This window comes from Rhyacophila brunnea, unplaced genomic scaffold (genome assembly GCF_057557595.1).
Source record: "Rhyacophila brunnea isolate RB1 unplaced genomic scaffold, BYU_Rbru_1.0 scaffold_6, whole genome shotgun sequence".
Lineage (NCBI taxonomy): Eukaryota > Metazoa > Arthropoda > Insecta > Trichoptera > Rhyacophilidae > Rhyacophila > Rhyacophila brunnea.
This window is the reverse complement of record NW_028233276.1, coordinates 14,150,937-14,169,577: the sequence shown is the minus strand read 5'-3', so window position 1 is coordinate 14,169,577 and position 18,641 is coordinate 14,150,937. Positions and strand designations below refer to the sequence as shown.

At 34.3% G+C, this 18,641-nt stretch overlaps 2 protein-coding genes across 2 annotated transcripts; both read right to left on the bottom strand.

Moving 5' to 3' along the window:
- Positions 1–2,466: 2,466 nt before the first annotated feature.
- NitFhit (ntrilase and fragile histidine triad fusion protein NitFhit) lies at positions 2,467–16,985 on the bottom strand. Its single transcript, XM_085956378.1, has 9 exons — positions 16,836–16,985; positions 15,407–15,688; positions 13,453–13,611; positions 12,536–12,864; positions 12,104–12,328; positions 10,977–11,198; positions 10,746–10,860; positions 9,902–9,979; positions 2,467–3,573 (listed from the first exon to the last, which is right to left on the bottom strand). The coding sequence occupies exons 1-9, from the start codon at positions 16,860–16,862 to the stop codon at positions 3,394–3,396; spliced, it is 1,617 nt and encodes a 538-aa protein (XP_085812504.1). The 5' UTR covers positions 16,863–16,985; the 3' UTR covers positions 2,467–3,393.
- LOC147065235 (uncharacterized) lies at positions 4,401–9,030 on the bottom strand. Its single transcript, XM_085956375.1, has 3 exons — positions 8,758–9,030; positions 7,093–7,620; positions 4,401–6,926 (listed from the first exon to the last, which is right to left on the bottom strand). The coding sequence occupies exon 3, from the start codon at positions 6,715–6,717 to the stop codon at positions 5,086–5,088; it is 1,632 nt and encodes a 543-aa protein (XP_085812501.1). The 5' UTR covers positions 6,718–6,926; positions 7,093–7,620; positions 8,758–9,030; the 3' UTR covers positions 4,401–5,085.
- Positions 16,986–18,641: the final 1,656 nt, after the last annotated feature.

Here is an 18,641-nt window from a genome sequence, read left to right as displayed (position 1 = left end):
GTTACAGCTTAAGGGCTCCATGGACAAAGTCCACATTTTCGGAAATTTCTTGAGGAATTCTTTTGTACTTGTAGAGGACTGTCGTTGGTGTGACAGCCCCACCGACACTCCCCTGTTACTATGTTATGCATTCTTTATCTTCGGCATTTACCTGCTGGTACACTGTCTCTATTCCTTTTTTGGCTAAGACCCTGCTCCCCTAGGGGCGGCAGGTTATATGAAAGTATGGTGAAGCAGGCAGGTTATATAAAAAAGTATGGTGAGGTAGGCTGATAAACAATTTGCGGCAAAACTAACGTTAACATTATTAATTATATGGGTATGTTATAATGACCAAAGTAAATCATGCATTTTTTTTATCGCGTCGCTATTTCTCGTAGGTTGTCGGCTATTGTTGGCCTGCTTCATTCAGTTGCTATATATTCAGGGCTATAATTCAAGAAATTTTTGTTTTCCGAAGAAAAAATACACAAACCAAAAAAAAAAGTTGACGCCTAGGTCATCTACTGGACAGAACCACCCTAGACACTTCTAATTAATAAATAATCATCGTTCCATACTTATGAATGTAAAAATTGTTCAAAACTAAGTGAAATAATTTTATTTAATTTATCTAGTAGTTGACCACCTAGGTCAACTACTGAAAAAGTATAAAAAAAAGTTTGAGTAGTTGACCCCCCCACAAACTTGCTTCCTTGTAAATATAACTTAAAAATTACAAATGATATCGATACTTCAATATTATGACTGCCCGTAATCCATTAACTTGATATTATGAAGTTAAAAATATTAAATTGCCATATGCTTACATCCACTGATATCCTTAACAATTTACTTAAGAAATTAAAAATAAAATGCTTACGGCGTGATGTGTTGTTTTCAAATAGCTGCTATGACGCTCCTATGACATATGGTGATGTGTTAGTTCTTCAATCCGACCACAGATGGCTTCACTTGTCTCAACTTTACAATTTAGAGCAATCCCGTGTCTACGTTTCTTATTTTGGGCATTTTATTGAAAAAAGGTCAACTACTGGTACATGGTCAACTACTGGTACATTTACCTTAATTAAATTCCCCACAAATCAGGGAAAAAGTGTGGAAACCATCCAAAATGAAATGAAATTGGTTTATGGCACTCTTTGTTGTGGTAAAACCATGATTTACAAATGGTCACATTTATTTAAACAAGGTGGAGAGTCATTAGAAGATGATGACCGTTGTGAAAGGCCAAATGACGTCACTACACATGAAATGTATTGAAATCGAAGATGCCCTTTTGGAAAATGGTCAGTTAAAACTAGTCGAAGTCTCAGAAAGGTTCAATCTACCCAAAACAACAATTTCCAGAATTATACACGAAAATCTTGGGATGTCAAAGGTAAGCGCAAGATGGGTGCCACGAATGCTTATGCCTCATCAAAAAAGTTACCATGTGGAATGTTCTAACCAGTTTTTAAAGCTGTCTGGCACCAATCAAGAGTGGGTTCATCATGACCCTGAGTCAAAACAGCAGTCCATGCATTGGCATAAAAAAAGAGCCCCTAAGAAGTTTAAGGACGTACCATCGACTGGGAAGGTGACGGCAACATTGTTTTGGGATTTACAAGGAATCCTGTTAATAGATTATAAACCAAAAGGCACTAACATCACAGGACAGTACTACACTAATATTTTAAGTCGCTTAAAATAATCTATTAAAGTAAAAAGGAGGGGCAAATTAACAAAAGGTGTGCTCTTACTTCATTGCAACGCACCTACCTGTTCACAAGCCTCAAATTACAATGGCTGCTTTCAGGAAATGCGGCCTCCAAAAAATGCCTCACCCACCTTACAGTCCTGATCTGGTACCTAGTGATTATTTACCTGTTTGCAAATCTCAAGAAAGACTTACGCGGAAAGGAAGTGAAGTGAAGTGAAGGCGAATCGTAAAATTATTTTTATGAAGGTTTAGGAAAATTAATCGATATATATAAGAAGTGCATTCAAGTCCGAGGAGATTATATTGAAAAATAAAAATATATATAACATACTTTTCTTTCTATCCCATTCCGCGAACTTATGGAACTGCCCTCGTATCCCCTACCTTCCTCTGAACAGAGATACCTACATATTATAATATTGTCACTTTAGGATTGGTTTATTTAATACGCCAACATGTTAGTGGTGATTTTACATGCATACAATCTTCGAACTTGATTCCATTCAGATTGCTCTTTATCAAACGTGCGAATTACGCATAATGCAGGGTTTGTACAAGTAAGCCACAACATTTTGGTACTATTTCACCGTGGGTTGAATTTTATTAATAGCTTTTATTTAGACTAAGGAAATAAAAATTAAGAGAGACTGAGTGTGACCAACTGGAGAGGTAGCTCGTGATAAGAGATTCTGGAGAACGGTTGTGCAGTTAACCATGGACCTGAGTAAGGCCAGCTAAGTAATGGGAATAAAAGACAACATTTTGGAAGTATTTTTTTATTAAAATATACATATTTGTATAACAAAATCATTTTTTAATGTAACAATAAGGAAACTATCCTTTCCCTTATATGACCCATGTTATTTAAAATATATACACATTGCTTTATTGATAAGTAAGAAAAATTTGTACATATTCACAGCAGTTTATGTTAATAAATTGATTTCAGAATAAAATAATTTTATAAAAGGTAATTATCGATTCTATGTATCAATGTTAAAAGTTTAACAATGATTCGTCATTATTTGGACAACAGTACAAAAAATATAGCAATTTTCAACAGCACACTTCTCACGGAGTTTTGGAATTTTACCCGTATTAACATGTAATTACTGCCGGTAGAAGTTTTGTCTCCAATATGGCTGCCAAAAGAAATAGTTATCATTGAAAATATATTTATAGTTAATTGTAAAAGACTTGAGCTACACAACATAAGTTCTAGAAAAATTATAGTAGAGTTTGTCTTTTGCAGTAGTATAAGACTATTTTATTGAGTAACCAGAGCTGGACATGGAATCTGAACCGAACCGTAGAACCCTTAAAATATCTTAATTATATTGGAAACGGAACCCTTGATCTCGAACCAGAAATGGAGCCTCTTAAAAGTGTTAGGAACCAGTTCTAATAATAAATAAATATTATACGTGCCAATAGTCCATTCATATTTTTTACTTCCGTGTATCCATGTATGTAGTAAAAATATCTTACACCTAGACATCTAGGAACTTTTGTTTTGTGAACAAGGTTTTGATTTGATGTAACCCCATTGGATTTTTCCAGTGAAACAAAACTTTTAAAAAAATCTAGGGTTCTAACAGTTCTGGTTTGAACACAATAAATTGCTTATTTTAAAGTTAACCTAATTCAAACTTAACAGATATCCATATTATATTTATATAATCCGAAAGTTATCACAGAAAGTGTTCCCTGAGCATGTCCGCTTCTTCCTTCATCTGTTGATTTGACCTCGGCGGCTTGAGGACGGCGGTCCCATGGCCGGGTCTTGCATCGTGCTTAGCAAGCTCCAAATAAATCAAGTCTACATCTTTGAAATCACCCTTGTGTCGAGGCATCACATGACAGTGGACGTGCTGAAACAATAAACATGTAAATGTAGGACCAAAAGTTTATTTACCACAGATGTTGAACAAAACATTGTACCACAAAACAGATAAATAAAATGCGAAAGCCAGTCGCCATAGACCAAAAGTTTGATGGTTGTTATGGTTTATGACTTAATGAGGGTCAAGTCATTAATTAGGGAAATACAAAACCCCCTGAATGTTCTCAAATATTACCAATGTTAAATGCGCGTTGTCTTTACATGACAAACTTTATTGCATGATACAGACGTCTATATTGAAAATAATATTCCATATATAACACATTTTTCAGTTTATCCCAGATTTCTCTACACTCAAGTTTCCTGCATTGTACTATGGAGATGGAATACATGAAATTGAAGCTGAAAAACGGTTCTTAATGATTAAATTAGTTACAGATTCATTTGTAGCATACATGAGGCGCCGAGCGCCAAAGGAGCTCAAGCGCCATTTAACAAAAGTGCTACAAAATGGCCGACAAGTTTTCAACTAATTTATTTTTTTAATTTTAAACTTGAATGTTGAAATGGACAATTATTTTCGAAACAAAGCAATTTTTAAAAAATCAAAGTATTATTTACAATAAAATTTAATGAAAAATACCTATTGGATTCCAAAAAAAATGGTGTTTGAGCCCCTTTGGCATATAGAAAAATGAAAAAATGTGACACTTGATACTTTTTTTTGTTGCATAAGCTTCTGTGGCATTAACATTTACAAACTCAAATAATGGAATTAATTTAAAAAAATAAATCCTTTTAAAAAAAATTTTTAATGTAAAGGTTTGGATAGCAATAAAAACACATTTTGGTATAAACAAATTTTATTAAGCTAAATAAATCCTGAAAAATGGTCAAATTTGTTATGATTGTTACATGAGTTTGTTTGGCATAAAATTTTCCTTATACAAGGTGGCACTTGAGCAGTATGCTACCCATAATTTTGGAAAAAATAGGAGATAAGATTGGAACAATTTTAAAAATATGTATTTTTAAGTATAAAAATAATTATAGCAATTAGCAGAAATGTTTAAAAAGTAGTATTGGAAGTTTAAAAGTATAAAAAGTAGTAGGAACACTAAAAACATTAATTATAAAAGAAATCAGTCATCATCACTCTCATCGGTAATATCAATATTATCAGTGTTTTCCAAACTGGATTTCAACGACTCGTAAAACACCTGGTTAACTAGCGGAATATATGGCATCAGATCCTTTAAATCTTTAATTTTAGCCATATCGACGGGTCTTCCACGTGGATACAGGCATGATAATGAATCCGGCATTGGACCAGGAATTCTTTTTTTTAAATTAACTTGTTTAAAAGTGCAGTCCTCGGAGTCACAATTATAATCATAACTATATTTCATCACTAAATCGTTGCCCTTTTCTAAGACGATTGACGTCATTTTACGCCATTCCACTTTTTCACCATCTACTGACTTTTTTCTGTTGGTTATCCTTCTTTCAAGATCAGAAGATGAAAAAATATTATTGCTGGTCATTTCATGAGTAAAAAAGGGCTTTCTTTTTTTGCAGCTTTTACCACAGTTATCCAATCCCTAGGTTCGTATATGTGTGGGAAGAATTTTTTCTGCTTCTCAATTAAGCCGAAATCCTGATCACATGCCATGTAAGAATGACCGGAGACAAGAAATTTATGTTCAATTTTATCAACAATAATTGATGGATTATTAACAACGTAGTCCATAATAGACACCATTTCAATGTTTTTGTTTTGACCCGCACATTGATCACTGTACATGATTATTGTTTTACTTCTCACATAGTCTTTTATATAACTGAGAAGACATGACGCAATCTCTTCTGGTCCTCTTGATGCTACAGATTCATTCCATATATACATATACCCTTCCCCTGTACCCAAGTTATGAATCCCTAGATTATAGGTCCACAGCAACCTTTTGTAGTAGGCAATTCCAACAGTGAGATTTGGTGTGGCCAACGTCTTCATCAAATCAAAAGCAATTACATGCACATTGCTATCAGACTTGCTCTTATCAGCATCGGTGGCCATCATGTTTCTGGTGTAATCTGCAATCTCTTGGTGTTTCTGAAGATCTTCTTGGAGAGATAATAGGCTAGTTGTTAGAGCATCTGCATGTTTTATTTGATTTGTCAAATTATCACATGTTTTGCATGTGTCTTTTAATGGTGCATGGAAGTGCAAATTAAACATAGTACTAAATACATGTCGAAACATGTAAAGGCTGCATGGTGAAATAGGAGTGAGATCTTCTTTGCAATATCTTTTGTATTCATCATACATAATCGATATGTTCAGATGAGGAGATAAATATCGCCTATTTGGATTTTTATTTCGGCTGTAGTGAGAAGTATACGATGGAAACTTTTCAATGAAAGTCTTTATAATATTTGTATCAGCGGTGTTTGTTTTATTATGAGGTGCATGTTTCCCTCTTAAGTCTTCTGGCACGTTCGTTTTTTTTATTGCATTAGCTATGCGGGTATCAGAAATTCTTAATGTAAATTTGAAAACCATTTTACAAACTTCAATATCACGACCATCAGAATGCGTAAAATAATAGGATCGTGTAACATTTCTTCTATGTTGATCTCCATCTTTTGATTGTCGTCTCCTTTTGATATTTACAATTTTTATACTTCCTCGTATGAAAGCTGTTTGAAGTGACCAGTTTTTTAATTTGTAAAACAAATCATGCAATCGACTTCTCTCTTCGAATGGGAAAGATTCCTGGCATTTCCTGGAACAAGTACACTCATAGAATCGAAATTCTTTAGCAGACACATTTTTACCCCGAACTGATACATAACTTTTACCAGAGTCTCTTAAATTCTTCCGAATGTTTTTTTTCCAGCCATCCACATCCTTGACACGTTTTCTTGATACAAATCTTCTCGATTCAGGATCGAATTGATTGTTTGAATCTTGACTAAGCATATCAATATCTTCTCCGTTGCAAGCTGCATTTATTCCATCTACGGCTTCTACTGCAAGTATGATCTCGGTTTGAAGTGCTTCCTCGGTCACAGTCACTTCAACAGTTTCAATATCTTCTCCAATACGGGTTGCAATCGTTTCATCCCAGACTTCTGCTTCGAAAACAAGATCTTGTTGAAGTGCTTCCATCAACTCTGAGTTGTTTGAAGCATTCGCAGTAGTTTTATGATGATCATTAACTCCATCATCTCCAGCAGCATCTGGAAAAATTACAAATTAAAACTATGAACACAAAAAATCGAAAAAAAATGCATGCCAAATAAACTTAACCACCTATTTATTGCAAAACTCCATGCCAAAGAGTCCCACTCACCACAAAAGATGTATGCCAAACAAACCTAACGCGGTGTTTACATTTGCGTATATAAGTAGATTGAATAAGTGGTAGGTGAGAGTCGACACACGCAAAATAAGTGGCAGATACAAATATACTTACTGTTTACACTTAAGTGAATATGGTGTCATACATAAATATGACGATATTAGTGTCAAATGTAAACGTACCATAAGAACCTCATTATCAAAAAACAGTATGCCACAGAAACCTAACCGCCACAAAATACATTTTTGCCATTACAGCAATGGATTTCAAAACTTTTGGATTGTTTTTGTTGTAAAAACCGTCTTTCTACTCAATATTATTAATAATACTAAATCAAATCATTACTCCAAACTGGCCAAAATAACAAAATCATTATTCAAATTTAGCACAATCATTTTTTGTCAAGGATTCGGGTGATTTTTTTAATACTTTTTTTAGTGTAAATCAATTGAAATTGGATATAAAACAAGATGAAATTAGAAATAAGAGTTATTTTCCTTCATGGAAGTATAAGTTTGGTGGAAATAATTACTAAAATGATGTTAATAACCATACTTCAAAAGTAACCTAAAATATTTTAAACAACAGTGTATGTGAAAGAAAATCCAATAAAACATGTTAAACTTACCGTGATTTTCCTCGTTTACAGGTCCAACACACATCGAAACTATTTTTCTAGCCCTTCTTGAGCTCATTTTTAGTTTTATTCACTGTTATAACCATTGGCGGCTTTAAGCCTGAAAACGGAGTAGGTCAATTTTGAATATATTATTTTAATTTGCCTTTTCGTTGTATACTTAGAAGACATATTGCAAATTAGCTTTTTATACATTATAAAAGAAGTGCTAGAAATTGTTATAGGTAGGTTACTTACCCTTAAAAAAGTTTCCATTTTTCAATTTGTCCAAGTAACAAGTTGTCAACTCATCGTTAACCGAAATTGCACCCAACACGTTATATTTTTTTGTAAATTAGGTCAAAAACCAAACGTTGTGTGTACAATTATACACCTAATAACTGTTGTACTTAATACTATTTAAGTACATACGATTAAAACAATCAAACATATTTAATAAAATCTCAGTTATAATACCTAGTGTCATGGAATGGCGGGATCATTTATATATAAACACTTTTTATATTTCCACTGTTCTTATTAGAAGGTAACTTTATGATTAATATAGCAGATTACATTTTAATCGGTAACTTGTATACAATGGTTTAATACAGAAAATGCAGTCGATGGGTTTTACTCAAAGGTTGGATTTAAACTGAACTACAATTAATAACATATGAAACTTTCAGAGAACAATGGTCAGTTTGAAATAATAAGCGATAACAAATAAGAATAAAAAGGTTTACCGCTCAAATAAGACCTTGTACCACAGAACAAAACTCTTTAAATATTTGTTTAGATGTTTTATATCATTCTGTTTCATTTTACATATTGAAAATAGTATAGCCATCTCGTTTCCAGCAATGACCAAAATTTTGTGTATGCAAGCGATAAAACAATATGAAAAAAAGGCGTGTTTTGTGCTTTCTTTCTGTCTCACATATGACAAATGAGAGAGAAAGAAATATTATTAAAAAATATGAATCTCGGCATTTATGAAACTGACCGAGCAGCGAATGACTGTGAGAGTTGAGATACGTGTGTGTTTATGGTGGTTAGATACATGTACATATACATTAGTGTGCGTCACGTTACAATCGCTCGCCAAAACGGGAAAAGGCGTAAGATAATAATATATAGGAGACAATTGACATTATTTAATGTATATAGATTATAAGATATTTATTTTTGGGAGGTCATTGACTTTTTGACCTATAAGGCCAGCCGCCACTGGTTATAACGTATTATTGAACTAGACAAATCTGACACCTGTTTCGGTTTCGCACTCTCCATAGAAGAATGGCGGATAAGCTTCTGTGGCGTGCCAGCATAACAACCAAAACAGTGTTGCCACAGAAAATAAATCTCGATTGTAAAATATCTATAATTATTTCAGCGATAAGACTTTGTGGCATGATACATATCGATATAAAGAAAAAACCTACATTCAAATGTCAAAAATCGTAAAGTTGGCGCTTAAGCTCCTTTGGCACTCGGCGCCTCACATCACATTCTTGTGATCTGAGATTTAGTTGCCAGGGCAGTACTCAGGTAAAAACATCTTGAATTACCATTATAAGCGTCAATATTTAGATGAACAATCGCAAACAATAGTATTCCATATTATTACGTACATTATAACTAAACTGTCATCTTATTTGTAGCTGGCATCTTTCAATGAACGTTATCGTTGTTTAAGAAACAACACCGCGTAAGTCCCCATTTGGCGGTTTTGAGTTTTGAATAACATTCGGTAGGTAAAAAAATCCTACACCGTGTTCCTTCTATGGAAAAATTCTTTTTGAATGAAAAAATGATTTTTTTTAACTAAACACAAAAAAAATAAGTTAAAAGGTATTAATTTTCAATTTTGAGACGTTTTTTGTTTCCCCTGAAAATTTTTATTAATTGACTTCCGCGGTGTTGTTTCTTAAGCGACGTTATACAGAATATTTTTTTATGGCCACTAATTCATACTAAAAATGCTTTGGAATCGTCATCAATTTAATGATACCTACATAAAGTTCACGTATAATGGACGAGTGGTAGCATCGCAGGCGGCAAAATCCTGCGTCAGGTAAATTCACATGTTGTCTTTTAATATCATATTAATTATTTATTGACCAATTGGCTAACATCCATTTCTCATAAAAAGAATATGTTACGAAACCTATTTGTGACGTAGCCAAAACCCACGTTGGAATGTAGAGCCAATACAACATGTTTAAATGTATTCCTCTAATTATGCCCAAAATCATTGGCAGTTTATGAAGTCCAAATGTGTTTTAAAATAAAGAAAATATATCCCAATTGATTTTGAGGAAATAATTGAGTGGTCTGCCACAGAAAATAGTTTATTATCATCGAATAAATACCTCCACAGTCTGCCCAGCCTCCGGTCCATCTTGAATTGTGACAGTAGACGATTTGGCTTTGAACACTCTCTCCATCACCTAAACGAAAACGATATTTATATTTCAAATAAACTTAAATTATTTATACACACTTGCAATCCGAGGATGAGAGGAAATCAATGTGAAGAAAAAGATCAAATGCAAGATTGTTTCAAAACAAATTCATGAAAATCTGTCCAGTAAGCCAAGCTTAATAATTGAGGATCCGTATAGAAAAGGAGGCTAAGTAGAGTTGGGTTTCGGAAATTCTCGAGAAATTTTCAATCCCGAATCTCGAGAATAGAAATATATAACATCTCGGGAAATCCCGGATCTTGACAATCTTTTCTCGGGATTCGGGATTTTTTTATCAAATATTAATTGAAAAAACGATTAATACATACTTACCCACCCACGGTGGCCGCACGGTTTAAGCGTTGGTTTATTACGCCGTGGGTCCCAGGTTCGAATCCTGGGCCTGGCATGTACACACACATATTGTTTTTCAATTTGTGTATGAGTCAGGGTATGGACCTAATAGGTTGAGCAAGTGGCTGACATCCATTTATCGTAAAAACAAAATCTGTCAATACAAACCTCCACTCCGTGGAGGTCCATATGATCCTATTAGGATCGGGCATGGTCCGGAGGTATTACTGGAACTGGGGTTCCGATTGTTGATTTGATGGAACCAAATTGAGGGTTCTAACAGCTCTGATTAAAATGCATTTTTCACACCACTCATCTACCCAGCTGCTCAATTGATGCTATTAGCAGAAAAACAATCTATCTACTAAATATAAAAAAAAACAACAATATTTTATACCTTTTGCACTTTGATGGTAACCTGGAAGAAGTCATTGGTCTCTTCAAGAGTGAGATCTTCCGTTCTCTTGGCAATTCTTTTCGGTGCGATTAAAACATGACCGGGCACAACACATCTGCAAATGTAAAATGATCATATTTAAAAGTATATCTACAAAAATACTTAGTAAGAATAAGTAATTTATCTTTGTAATAAATCTACCAAACACGTGATCAGATGTCATTTTCTCACCTAATATTTACAAAGGCGTAGGTCAGTTCAGTCTCGTAGAAAATGTTAGACATTCTAATTTTATGTTGGGCAAAATTGTAGTAGGCTTCGCTATCAGAACTATCTTCTGTTCTCGATTGCACCTTTTCCACTTCGCTAAAGTTGTCACCCGTTTCCAAGGTTACATGCTCAGGGATCTGATGTTGCCGCACACCGTATGAGAATATTTTATAAATGTCATCTCTGCAAATTAAACATATAAATCATTGTTATTATAATATGTACGTACTGCCAGTTGAGAAGTTGACCCGTTGCCAGTCTACACACTGTATACTGTAAGTCCTATATCTTAGGGCTGCGGCATATTCATCTAAATATTCCTAAACATCCAGAATTGATAAAATTGGGATGATGGGATTTGTTACACATTTATTTTTGAACAAAGCGTATTGTATTGAAATTCATAAAATAGTTGAGAAACGGTTAGATAATATAATGATACCACAATGAAAGTGAGGGGGTCATCTATATGATGTCACACCTTAAGGGAGGGAGGGGGCCTGATGATTTTTGATGAAAGGGTTAGATAGGGTGTCCTAGAAAATGTGACATAAAAAAAATTGTGTGCTGCCACAAGCCAATTGATTTAGTCAGTTGATTCTAACTTCCTAAACAGAACGTACATATCCCCATTTAAGGATTGTTTTAATAAAACCTTAAAATGTGTCTCTTACATATCGAAATGTACCTACTTGCACTAACTTTTATACCTGACGGAAAACCACCTTACAATGCTACACACAACCTGCTATGGTTGGGCCATCTGACTGTTAGATGGCATGGCAACTCTATATCACCGACAGATTCATGTCACCAGACACATCTACAGATGACATTTTACATTCAATCGCAACAAAATTGGACCGTCTGGAAAGCCTTTTACATTGATCATATCGGCTTGCCTACAATTCTATTGAATATATTTTATAATTAATACAAAAAATAAAATTAAGTACTCAACGACCTAAATAGAATATCTTGAAAATTACATACAAAATCAATTCAGGAAAGTTATTTTTGGTGTCATTGTAATACGTATTTGCCTTATAAACAGATGATTTAATTATTGGAAAAACATAATTATTTACCTTTTATGTTGGGAAACGGGCATGTTCCTTCTGACTTCTTTCAACTGATTGTAATCAAATTCAGCGACAGCAAAGACCGGCTGTGAATCGTCGGAGCCACAAGTGGCAAGAATTTCACCCCATGGACTTATGGCCATGGCGTGTCCCCATGACTTGCGCTTTGTGTTGTGCTGTCCCACCTGTGCCGCAGCAATTACAAAGCATTGATTCTCAATGGCACGACACCTGAAATAACATTGAAGTTGAGAAATTTTGTGATATGTGTTTATCTCACTTAGCTCGTTGACACGCCATGCTGGGCTTCCTTCACGCTTTAGAGCCTTGTCAGCCCATCTCTTATGGGGGGCACGGACTCTACGTTTGGGTGTGATGATATGCTTTTGCTCTTTGAAAGAAATGAATTGTATTATTTATCGACACATTTTTACCAACCTCAACAATATTTCCCAATGTGCCTTCCCTGTAACGTATGTGAATGCTGACGGGAATGTCAATACATCGGCTCCCAGTGCTGCCAGCTGAGCAGACATCTCAGGGAATCGAAGATCATAACATACACCGAGCCCCAAACTTCCAGCCGGAGTTTCAAACGGCCGTACGAAATGATTGCCACAGCTTACGAGGTCCGACTCCTTCAACCTAACGCCTTTCTCGGGAATATCCACATCGAAGAGATGGAGTTTGCGGTAGGATTGGACAATATGGCCGTCCGACGATATCACAATGTGGGTGTTGAACATTTTGTTATCGGCCGAAGCGTCCTATCAATCGATACAATAATATGAGGGGCTGAGGACTAAAGGAGTTTAAATGACATATCGACTGCTTAATCTGCAAACTGGCTAACTGCATTTCGGCAAATTGTTCAAGGAGAAAAAACTTAATTTAACTATCGAGCGGAATTTAACAATTCCAAAAATACACTTGTTAAATTTTTTTTTACAAATAAGCTGCACTATGAATTAATACACTATCTTAGCTTCCCTTTTATATTAAAGAAAATTTATATAAAGAGCGGAGTTGTTCCATTTATGATATTGGAAATTTGGCACCTGCAGTTGGTTGTTTTGTGTGAAAAACGATAACACATTTATTTATAGGTTTAGAAATTTGAAATTTTGTGTGAGCATAGAAAACATGCTTTATAACAAAATGACATCAAAATCTCATTTTTGGTCAAAAGTGTAGTTAGCTGGTTTGTAAATTAAGCAGTCGATATAAGAAAAATAACAGATTAGAGCAGAATCATTATATTATTATAGGTACGGATTTATGGGTAAAAAAAAATCAAAGATATAACTAACTCCATGAACTTTCGTGTATAAAAGTAAGTATTTTTAATATGTTACCTTTTCATGAATGCCACCCATAGACAACCATACATTATGTTTTTTGGCAAGCTCTCTGTATTGGTTCACTATACTCCCGCCGACTATTGGTGCCGAATATTCTAGCATTTCTTTTTTGCTTTCACATAAAAAATCACATGCCTCCGGGAAGAAGATCATCTGAAACAATCATGATGACTAGTAAAATTACGATTTATTTTATTCGCAACGCATTTTTACGGCTTGAAAGTGGGACGAGACCAATAATCAAAGTTGGGTAGAGAATGGTTTATATTTTACAAATCAAGACAGATGGTGTACAGTTTACAATATTGATTGTATAAATTAAAAAAATCGATGTGTGTACTTATGTACACGCATTAGAAGTTATACTTCTTTGGCGTAACAAAACAAAAACAAAACTTGTGATAAACTAGATTCTTTGACTAGCTCTTAATTATCTTGTTAAATTACACACTCAAGAAAAATGACCGCTTATTGGAACGCCTTTGGTTTATTTCTATACACTTTAACATATATTACTAAATTATACAATGGTTTCTCGTTGTTTTTAGAACCAAATGTCAATCTGACGTTTAATCGTTTGTTTACGTAAGGAATTGCAAAATAGTTGACAATAATAAAATCGCTGCCTAGGCAACGGAACAATTTTAAACTAAGTATAATATTATACTGTATAATCGTCACGATTGCAGTATCATACTGTGGCGTAAAGGTAGTGCGTTCGGTTGATAACTGAACAATCGGTGGTTCGAATCCAATCGAGTGCGTTTTTTTCGTGTGAAAAAATAAATTGTGTTACATGTCACACGCCAAAAATACACTCTGATCTGATTTCCCAAACGAGCAAATTTTTTTTAAGATAACTACTATAACAGCGATGGCAAACCTTTTTATGTTTCCGTGCCAAAAACATGACAAATAATAATAATGAATGGCGTGCAAACATGTATTATTGAGGAAATATTATAAATCAGAAACAGAATTATGTACACATTAGGAACATTGATGTATCCTTTCAAATATACATAAATTTATATTTTATTAGCATGCACCCCATAGCCCTAAAAAGTAATCCAGAATAAAAAAAATTAACAAAAAAATGTAAATAAGATACTCGTATTACAAAATCATTGTTCGTCATAATATAGAATTGGTGTCCAGTATTAAATGTGTGATGAAGCCTAAGCAACATTTTTTTTCTTTATATATTATATAACTACAGTCGAACTCAGTTATAACGATCACGGAAATAGCGAGATCTCGGATGTAATGAGAAAATATATTCGTTGACATTTTAGTTTAGGATTTTCTCCATACATTTATTCACTTTTATAACGAGCCACTTATTGGGTATACCGAGGAAAAATATCGTCCAAGATTTTTTTTAAACTGTTAATGTGTCGGATCGTTTAAAAACATTTTCGACCCTAAGCAATAAATATCGACCGGGCAGTATGCCGCCGGGATCACATTACGTTTATGATACTAGTTAAGTGTCTAAGTACCTAATTGGTGTTTTCACCGACAACATTAAAAAATTTTCTACGCATATGTTTGAAATTGCATGTAAAAAATCCATGCTTTGTGAAGTCAGTAGGTACCTACCAGAGCCGGCGGCTCATACAATAAACAACTTCTTTTGTAGTTTATGAATGCCATGCTTATTTCGGGGATTTTTACGATGGTTTTCAGATTTTTTATGTTCTATGCTTAAATAGAATGTGGCGCGAAAAATGCTTATAATGAGCAAATTCAGTCGGTCCCATCTTCCTCGTAATAACCAGGTTCGACTGTATAACTATATGGTATATAATTATGTAATTGATTTCATATACAATAATTCTTTCACATGTCATAGCTTCACCACCGCTATAATATTACAACCTTTTTCATCCACGAATTCACCATTTATTTATTTATTAACATGAATTAACCATAAATAAGTACCAACTTGAACATTTTCCTTGCAGGCGTTCTCAACCAATCCAGATACAACTGACATATTTCTCTGTCTATCATTGGTTGATGTCATCTGGCAAACTGCTATTCGTCTTTTGTTTCCTGATTCCATTTTTGTATCGCTATAATTTCTTTTGTTGGAGATATTATTCGGGTATTGACTGGCAACCCTTATGCGATATGGTGGAGACAAATTTCTCTGAATTAGTTCAATTCGTAATAAGCAGTAGTTTGATGTTAAAGGTTTTAGAATTGAACTTCTACATGAATATTGCTGAAAAAAAAACAAAAACATATTAATATTGTGTTTAAGTGCATTCCACTTATTTTGTTTTGTGATTGCATCGTAGTTTAAAAATAATAATAAATGTTTCAATCGGCTTATCTCTTTAATACAATAAATATCCGCATAAACAAAACCTAAAATTACACCTAATTTTATTCGGAAGATTAAATAAAACTTTCATAAAAAGTATTTTTTAGCATTTCATACATTCCTTTTAATTTACATTAGAATAATTATTTAACCTAGCAGCAATAGTTCATAAATGAATTTGGATCATTTAATTCGCATGAGTGAATAAATTTACCAGCAAATAGAATTTTTTCATTACCTACCTGCCTAATTTGCAAAGCAGTTTAAATAATGAATTGATTGATAAGAGTGATAAAGCCGCGTTGACACGGTCCAAGTAGACTTGGATAGGAATAATTAGTATGAAGATGTCTCATCCAAGTGACAGCTTCATACTATTTATTCCTATCCAAGTTAACTTGGATGAGTAGGACGCGGTCCAAGTAGCTTGGATAGGAATAATTAGTACCGAAGATTTCTCATCCAAGTGACAGCTTCATACTATTTATTCCTATCCAAGTTAACTTAGATGAGTAGGACGCGGTCCAAGTAGCTTGGATAGGAATAATTAGTACCGAAGATTTCTCATCCAAGTGACAGCTTCATACTATTTATTCCTATCCAAGTTAACTTAGATGAGTAGGACGCGGTCCAAGTAGCTTGGATAGGAATAATTAGTATGAAGATGTCTCATACGAGTGCACTTGGATAGGAATAAATAGTATGAAGCTGTCACTTGGATGGCACTCGATCCAAGTGTACTTGGATCCGTACTTGGACCGTGTCAAAGCGGCTTAAGGTGTGATAATCAAATATCTAAAAGCCATAATACGTACAGTGGACGACCCAAAAGTATATATGTTTCATGAGAATAAAAAAACAACAAAATTAAAATATAATATTATAATTATTGCTGATTGGAAAAAATTCACTCAATGTGTATTTTGATTTTCCTGCTTTGTAAAATAATTCAGAAGACGATATTCGTTTAATTTTATTCACAGATAAGATAGACAACCTAATGTAGCGAAATACCATTATATTATCAAATTTAAAATAAAATTACCAGCATATTATTGGCACCGCAAATCATGTAGACAAGTCGTCAATAAGCTTTTGAATTATTTTATTTTGGCCCTTGACCGATTTGACAGCTGACAATATAGTATCATCACATTACTAGAATCTAGTATTTGTGGAGTTGTGCAGTAATCTCAATTTAATATTTTTATTTCTTTTGCTTAACATCTTGTAGTAACGTCCATCCCGCGCGGCACTGTTAAAACTTTCATGTTTATAACAGTTTAGGTAAATAAAATAATATTTACATAGTACCAAAACTGGTTGTGGGTTAAAATATGAACATAGTTAAGTTTTTCGCATCACTTTTCTCACTCAATTTATGGAATGAAAATACTTTTGCTGCTTTTATGTAGGTATGGTGGTATTAAATATGTTTACCGGATATTTCTCATCTAATAAAAAATATTCAATTATTATTGTAATCAAGTGTATCAAAACATCGATGTTCTGGATGTGATTTTATTGTATTGCAGTGAAAATAGTACAATATCTTGGTAGCAGTATGGCCAACTACGTATTGTACCTACTATGATTTTGGTTCGCGTAAAATGGAAATTTGTAAATTAATACTAAATACTGAAAAATTGAAAAATGACTATGTAGCAAAGAGATTAGATGTGCAATGTCTTTGCTATGTAGGTACTATAGTTATTTACAAAATCAAAACTATGATATTGTACTATAATTATAGTACGGATGGGAGCACTGCTGCCACTCTTTTTTTCCTACCTTTTCTTTTAACGTTTTAATTGAGACCTTGTGAGGTCTGAGAGGCAGACCTCGGTTTCCTGACTATAATTTCTAGGGTTGGGTTTTGTAAGTACATTAATGCCCTTTCCCACATGTAATCTAGCTAAGTTTTGAGCTGTTGAATTTACATTTACCTTCGCTTTTCGAACAAGTCTTTCGAGGGAAAACAGTTAAGAAAAACCCTCTTCCGAATATTGTCCTTATGGGTCCAACAAACAAAAAGTTCATCCTTTAGCGGGATGTTCGGCTTAAATTTATGATCTTGTGTGGATCATTTTATAACATCAAAGATGTTCACCCAATCCCTAGGGGGTACCTATACCCCGTTTTCTGTTTTCTGCAAGTTTAGCTCTCACCTGGGCTTTGAGCTCGAGTCTTATTCTGATGTACATTCTAAAGCTAGGTACCTAGTTTAACTCTTAGGGCTTCCAAACATTCTTTTACTTCTACCGCTAGACCCTGGAAAGGATCCGGCGGGGTCAGAGTACTAACTGCCGGCCGCATCCGCTGTAGAAGAGGTACCTGTAATTGAGTGAGGAGGGGGTGGATCATCAGGATTTGGAGAGTCAGGCGGCATCTTATATGACAAAGCCTAGCTTCCTTGCGCTTGTACTTAAAATTTTGCATTTTGTTGGCAAATAGTGTAGGTTTCTTATGAGGCCCTTCTGTCAGTCTATTCAAGAAGGTCTCTCTATATGCAGTTATGGTTTCGGCAATGTCGATTCTATCGTGTTTTATATTGACGTGTTTGTTTGTTTCGTAGACGATTCGAAGGCATCTGTTCTCTATTGTTTGCAGAATCTTTAAATTGGATTTGGTGATGTCAGTAGTCCAAATTGGGGAAGCATACAACATGGTTGGTTTAATAACCATGCTATATAGTGCCTTTTTGTTTTCTTCTGAGAGACAACTTCTACGGTTGAAGATGGGTCTAAGAACCCCCATCGCCATAAAGGCTTTTTGCCTGGCTTCTAATAAGTGAGGTGTCCAGTTCAATCTATGGTAAAGGTAGGTATACCCCGAGATATTTCACAGTGTT

Excerpts from the sequence above, each read along its gene's own strand:
- LOC147065235 (XM_085956375.1), bottom strand. The coding sequence starts at position 6,717 with ATGGAAGCACTTCAACAAGATCTTGTTTTCGAAGCAGAAGTCTGGGAT.
- NitFhit (XM_085956378.1), bottom strand. The coding sequence starts at position 16,862 with ATGATTTGCGGTGCCAATAATATGCTG. Across the intron at positions 15,689-16,835 it reads GCGGTGCCAATAATATGCTG|CAATATTCATGTAGAAGTTC; the intron begins GTAATTTTATTT and ends TTTTTTTTTCAG. Across the intron at positions 13,612-15,406 it reads CCTGCAAGGAAAATGTTCAA|ATGATCTTCTTCCCGGAGGC; the intron begins GTTGGTACTTAT and ends TGATTGTTTCAG.